The following is a 6,863-nucleotide window of genomic DNA, read 5'->3' as shown; positions in this document are numbered from 1 at the left end:
AGTTTACACGTGGCTACATGCAGCTCTCGCTTTGATCTCAAAACAAGCACATCTACTCACGACTGCTGGTGCCTGTCAATGCAATAGAGTCCTAATCTGATGCTCTTTGCAAAATCTCTTGCATAGGTTTTGCATACTAAGTCTTGCATAGTTAGTTTTATTTCGGTATGTTTCATTGAAAGTGGCTAATATCAACCACTATGAATCAGAGAGGTGCCTTTATCGAGGTCATCGGGGCCTGGGGAGCAGTTGTTGTGGGGGTTAACTGCCTTGCTCAAGGGCACAACAGCAGATTTTCCCAGAACAGCAGATTTTCTGGTTTGAGATAGTACTTAGATATGTTTCCTATATAATAACAATGTATTTTGTTACATTGCTAGATAGATTCAAAAACAGCAAGCATTTCCTATTATAGGTGACAGTTTCTCAAGGTTACACTCGCTAGGTCAAGTATTGACCTGGGGACATTTGGGTGGTATTTTTGGTGGAACGGACGGATATCCAAACGGAGTAGGTGCCGAGGTTTGATACTGCATTTGATGAACTAACTATCATGTCATCATCATCTCCTTTGAGACCCTCATCTCTCCCAGACAGTTTGGAGGTCAACCCCTCGATCACAACAGGAAGTTTTCTCACACGCGACGATTCTTTGGAGAAGCCTGCTAACAGGCCTTAATGGTCGCCTGGCCGGGCCTGCGGTTCCTCTGACCCACATTAGACAGCTTCCTCTTGGATCGCATGGGACCTCGGGACCCTTGTCTCAACTCCATGGTGTTCACGGGCCAGCTAGTTTATCAGGCTGGAGAATCTACAAGAACCTACAAGGCAGGCCATAAAAACTCCTCTTTTATGATCCTACTTCCAAGGTTGAAGATTTGATCAGATTTAATAAAGGTAGGCTATAAAAGGCCTCTTCCGCTATATCCCTCTGATGTAACGTGCTCTTGATTTGGGCCGCTTGTATCCTCAGTCGCGATTGGCTGAGAGTGGACCTGGAGTGGGGATACGGACTCTTTTGTTAATTGTTTTGATGTTTTTTTTATGTATAGTGTGTGGGGTTTGGCTGTTTTTAATAGCTAGGTACATCCTTTTCATGGATTGTGGTTTAGAATACCGCGTGTATGTTTGATGGGTGTTTGTGTGTGTGTGTGTGTACGGACTGCATTGTGTCTAAAAATAGTAGTCTGGAGTGCACTGAGACACAGCTGTACTTTCCCATGGGGGACCCAGTGGCCGGGGGCCGCGAAGGGAAGTTTCTGGGCCCCCGTCTGGGCCAGAGGGGGGAAAGGGGCCTGGTTCTCATGACACCTGACCCAGTCCACATCCTGTCCTCAGCCCCACAGCGTGGTGTGGTCAGGGGGCCGAGCCGGGCCAGTGGAGAGCCTCTGACCCAAACTAGATCCGGATGGCTCTCTGACTGGCTCTCTGACTGGCTCTCTGGAGACACAAGCATGGGGGAAACACACTGCTGTCACACCCTACATGGTGGTTTTCCCTATGTACTGTATACTAAGGACTGACTGGTTGGTCATACAAACCTTGTGTTTGTTTGATGGATCCTTTCTCATAAAAGTGGTAGCCCCCTCTGCTGGTCAAGAGAAGAGCTACAGTTAAAGTAAATAACTGATGGTTGGTTGTCTGTTATTTGTTAGTTGAATTAACTCAAAGTTGTTGTGTGAAGCAAGAAGGATTCGAACAAAATATATTCTGAATTTGTTGATACTTTTGTTTTCTTAATGGTTTATGTGTCAGGTAATGTTACCTCGAGTGAACATGTGTGTTAAGTTGGTGATGGTTGACCCCTTGAAAATGTAACACGGCACAGAGAACAACTTAGTGAAAATATGATATTTTAATCATTAATATTACTTGGTAAAAGTTCAAGGCATTTTTTCAAGGCTTTTCATGATTACATACAAAGTTGAGTACAATTCAAATTCAACAGCTGTATTGTAGATCTACATAGGGCAAATAATTAATGGTACCAATCCTTAATAATGGTATAACAATTTCACTTTACATGTCTTGACATGTCTAACTATCACATTGTAGCTTACAATTACATCCTTTGCATAGATTCAAAAACAAAGGGGCATATTAATAATTTCCTACGTAGAACAGGAATATATCAACAATTATTGTGAATGAGATCAGATATAGCACTACTTAGTCTCAGAAATATATTACAGCATTTTATAAGATGTTCAATTCATAAATCCACAATTAACAACATAACCAATCAATTCATCATTTGATAAATAAATAAATACATAAATGAACAAAATTAATAAATAAACAAATATGTATCTTGTGGAAGACATGTTTAAGGGGAATTAAGAGCTAATTGGCATTTAAAATAATACTGGAATGTAAATTATTGCAAGTAAATAAATAAGAATCCATAAAATAAATATTGAATAAAAAATATTCACATTTTAATAAGTTATTCAGTCCTCATCATCAGTTATCTTCTATGTTCTTGAACAACCCTCAATGCCATTATTATCGCTCTCTACCAAAAGGCAGGAAGAGGAAGACGATTGTTGAGGAGTGCCGTCTTTGACAAGGGTTGTGTTTATTAGGCACCGAATGGAAGAAATCATACTGAAACAAGGAGAGGGACTACCTGGATTTGTCCAATAAGAAACACTCATTTTCGCTTTCAGTTACAAAGCATTTAAAAATATTTTCTGTTATATGCCCTAATGAACACAACCCTGGTCTCTCTTGTAAGGAGATTTTATCTCAGTGAAACCGACCTGGATAAATAAGCTGAAATAGAAAATAAACTGATCCCTGATCAGTCCTCAGAGCAGCAGTCCTCTTCGTCTCCAGAGCCCTTGAAGCAGGCCGACTCGTAGTGCTTGTTCAGGTAGGACTTGAGTACAAAGCTCTTGCCGCAGTGCTTGCACTCATAGTGCTTGAAGGCTGAGTGTGTCTGCATGTGGGCACGCAGGTTGGAGCGGTCCGCAAATGCTTTGCCGCAGTGGGCACAGGCAAATGGTTTTTCGCCCGTGTGCGAGCGCATGTGACCCTGCAGCAGCCACGGCCGGCTGAACGCCTTGCTGCACACGCTGCACTCGTGCCGCAGGTCGTGGGTGAGCATGTGCATGGCCAGCGCCGGCATGGACACATAGGCCTTGTGGCACGTGGGGCATGTCCTGGCCTGCTGGCCGTCCAGGCTGCGGTGCGTCTGCTTGTGGCGGCTCAGGTTGGATGAGGTGGCGTAGGTCTTGCCACATTCGCCACACGTGTGGCGGCCCAGTCCCTTGGATTTCCCGGACTTCCCTTTGGCAGCCTTGACCGCTGTGGCTCCTGTGGAGCTTGCTTCTGTACTGCTATCTCTCTCCTCACCTTCCTTGTGTTGGTGCCTGTGGTTGGCCCTTTTTCGAGAGCGGCCGTCGGAGATGAGGAAAGCGTCCACCGGGTAGTAGATGCTGCTATCCGACTCGGTGGTGACGCTTGAGTGGGGGCTGTCAGGCTGCTCCATGTCATGGTCAGAATAGTCCTCCCCCCCGCTGCTCCCCGTGCTCCCCGGAGAGTACAGGGGCCCCACAGAGAGCCCGGTCTGCCGCTTCGAACCCAGATCCTTTGTGCTCTGGCATATTGAGGGGATGACATAATCCTGGATGTAGCCTGTAGCGGGTTGGAAGAGAAAGATTTTGAATAAATAAGGGCATACATTTATGAAAATGTATACACATTTTTACTAAATAATTTGTTACAAAATACGTTTTGGTGTCGAGGATGCTATGGTTTTATGATTCCAGCACTCTTTCTGATGCCAGTTGAAAGCATCTTGTTGTTTTTTAGTTTTTTGTTGAGCCATTGAGTAAAAATCTCTCACTGGGCACAGACGTCGATTCAACGTCTATTCAACGTTGGTTCAACATAATTTCATTGAAATGACATGGAAACGACGTTGATTCAACCAGTGTGTGTCCAGTGAGCTGGATCTTCCATGCGTTGCGAATCAATATGAAACTATACAGGAAACCAATTGCAAGTACTTGGTTCAGCAAGATTTGAGAATTAAATATGAATGACTCTTCAGTGCACCGTTTTGCAGCGATCAATAACTCATCCGGCTCAGAACAAGGGTAGAATCCCAAAGGGCACCCTATTCCCTATATAATGCACTACTTTTGACCAGGGCCCATAGGGAATAGGGTGCCATTTGGGATGCATCTAAGGACAATCATTGCTAACTACATCAAAACACCATCACATACGAAACACAAGTATGCACTGACACAACAGTCATAAAATTAAACACACTTGTTAGTTCTCCACAACCGATCCACCTGTCACCTTCCCATCCCATGCCACCATATCTAAATCTGGGCCAAAACAGAATGTCTCAGAAGAGAAATCCCCCAAAGCACTAATTCATTTTAATCAGATCATTCTCCATCTGTGGCGTGTTGAAAGTCCCTGTGAGTATGGTAATAGAAAGATTGAATGACAGGTGCAGTGTTATTTGAGGATGGGGATGGAGAGGAGGAGTTCTAGTCTGATCTTGACAGCAGTGCACACTATATTGTGCTCCCCCTGCAACACAAAGGGAATCAGACAGCTGGCATCCTAAATCTGGGGACAGATGATCCGGCGAGCCAAAGCTCTGTGGTTATGAAGGACATTCCACCAACAACAAAAACAAAACACACCACAAATTTTTATGGAAGTGTTTTGCCCTGAAATCACAGTATGAGTTGACAAAACCTGTACATCTAAAGTTGGTTGTACTCCCCTCTCATTTTTAAAATCTATTTTGTGACATCATAAACAAATGATGTTACATAAAGCATCTTGCCCTTTTCCATTTAAGGTAATATTTTCTAATGTATGCTCTTTTTCACCATTTAACATTGAGTTTTGTCAATTCATCAGAGAAACTGTATATTTTGTCAATGGATTTTAGAGGGAGAGAGAGCGATTTAATTTCTGCAATTTGACCCCCTGTGGGTATCTAGCATCCTGTAAGATCAGATGTGATGGAGGAGGATGAGGAGATGGAGATATGGAGGGGGGTTGGTGATGATAAGGGGAAAGCTCAAGAATAACAGCTAAGGACAAACCAGTCCCATGTGGATATCTGCTTTCTGGTGGTGATGGAGAGGTTTGGACCTCACAAAGGCTTGGATGGGATTTCAAGCCTAATGTACGCATCCATGTATACCATTATGTATGTACACAATAGTATTAAAGCCTGTTGTGTGATCTGCTCAGTATTAAATTGATTGGTCCAGTGTGACCTGAATACTATTTAGCATCACTGGAGTTAGAAAACAAAAGGATTGAATTGCAAACACAACATCACAGGCTTCATGGCAGAAGACATGGATCAAGAAGTTGATCCGTTTACTGAATATTTTTTTAAATACATTTTTTTTTTTAAACAAATGCTTTTGTGATTTTTCCATTCCTGAACAAATACAGTATTGCAACAAAAAAAATATCTAAAACCTTCAACTCTAATCTATATACTCCTGAGTGGTGCTGCGGTCTAAGGCACTGCATCTCAGTGCTAGAGGCGTCACTACAGACCCTGGTTTGATTCCAGGCTGTATCACAACCGGCCGTGATTGGGAGTCCCATAGGGCGGCGCAGAATTGGCCCAGCGTCGTTAGGGTTTGGTTGGGGAAGACCGTCATTAGAAATAAGAATTTGTTCTTAACTGACTTGCTTAGTTAAATAAAGGTTAATTAAAAATAAAATAATTAAAAAAATATACAGCAAGCAAATGAATGATGAAAATGCACTTTTTGTTTTCAATGTGTAGACAGAATTTTAAAGTAATCTTGACTCACCGTTTTCACTCAAATGGACCGCCAAGTTGGTGGTGGACTCGGTGATGGCACGTGTGAGTGTGTACGATCCGTCGTTGTGATGCTGATGAGGATGATTGGAGGAGGAGAAATCGTGGACCTTCAGTTGCTTCACCAAAAAGGAACGTGGCATTTTCTTGACGGGCTGTTCCTAATGCCACGTATGAAGAACAAAACTGCACAGGAAAAAGTCAAAGGCCTGCACCCTTTAGAAAAGGCTTCAAGTCAAAGAAAACCAAAATGGTGGTGGACGATGCTAAAAGATGCTCTGAGATTTCCCTCACTGCTAAAACTCCCAGGCCTGAATAGCCTGAAAAGCCTCAGTCTGAATGCCAGAAAGAAGAGAAACAGAAAGGACAGAAGAGAATGGGAAAAGTTAAAGACAAAGGATAGGAGAAAGAACACAGAGAAAGAAATAAAGTGTAGAGAGATAGAGGGTGAGAGAAGAGGAGATGGCTAGACTAGCTGAGCTCAGCACTCGCAAAGGCTTTTATATGGAACACGAGTCCCCTAAGATCAGGTGGTGCCTTTGGAAAAGGGAGCCTGCTTAGCATTAATCCATCAAACATCCCCGGGGACACACATCAAATTACCACAAGCCGTCTGTGCATGCCAGCGCGCACACACACACACACACACACACACACACACACACACACACACACACACACACACACACACACACACACACACACACACACACACACACACACACACACACACACACACGAGTGCACATGCACATTGCAGCCAACTCCCCCTCCTCCCCTCCCACCCCCACTCTTTCACCCCTTCATCACTCCGCTCACACAGAGAGAGAGAGCAGACAGTAGCATGGCTGAAGCACGTGGGTGACACTACACACAACATCTTGTCTCCTATTGTCTTACCCCCTTCTGCAGATATTAGAATATTTAACGGCTAAATGCTGATTAATGGAATTTGATTTCATAATGATAATCTTCTTTTATAAAGTATATGTAAGTGGCAGTGGAGGCTGCTGAGGGGAGGACAGCTCACGGTAATGGCTGT

At 43.6% G+C, this 6,863-nt stretch overlaps 1 protein-coding gene across 1 annotated transcript; it reads right to left on the bottom strand.

Annotated features, from left to right (window-relative positions):
• Positions 1–1,836: 1,836 nt before the first annotated feature.
• On the bottom strand, positions 1,837–6,332 carry LOC139536259 (transcriptional repressor scratch 1-like). Its single transcript, XM_071336633.1, has 2 exons — positions 5,814–6,332; positions 1,837–3,639 (listed from the first exon to the last, which is right to left on the bottom strand). The coding sequence occupies exons 1-2, from the start codon at positions 5,962–5,964 to the stop codon at positions 2,804–2,806; spliced, it is 987 nt and encodes a 328-aa protein (XP_071192734.1). The 5' UTR covers positions 5,965–6,332; the 3' UTR covers positions 1,837–2,803.
• Positions 6,333–6,863: the final 531 nt, after the last annotated feature.

This window comes from Salvelinus alpinus, chromosome 12 (assembly GCF_045679555.1).
Source record: "Salvelinus alpinus chromosome 12, SLU_Salpinus.1, whole genome shotgun sequence".
NCBI classification, from domain to species: domain Eukaryota; kingdom Metazoa; phylum Chordata; class Actinopteri; order Salmoniformes; family Salmonidae; genus Salvelinus; species Salvelinus alpinus.
This window is presented reverse-complemented; position numbering and strand designations above follow the sequence as displayed.

Bases quoted from the DNA above. Each gene is read 5' to 3' on its own strand.
- LOC139536259 (XM_071336633.1), bottom strand. From the start codon at position 5,964: ATGCCACGTTCCTTTTTGGTGAAGCAACTGAAGGTCCACGATTTCTCC. The intron at 3,640-5,813 runs GTGAGTCAAGAT...AACCCGCTACAG, and splicing joins GGTCCATTTGAGTGAAAACG to GCTACATCCAGGATTATGTC.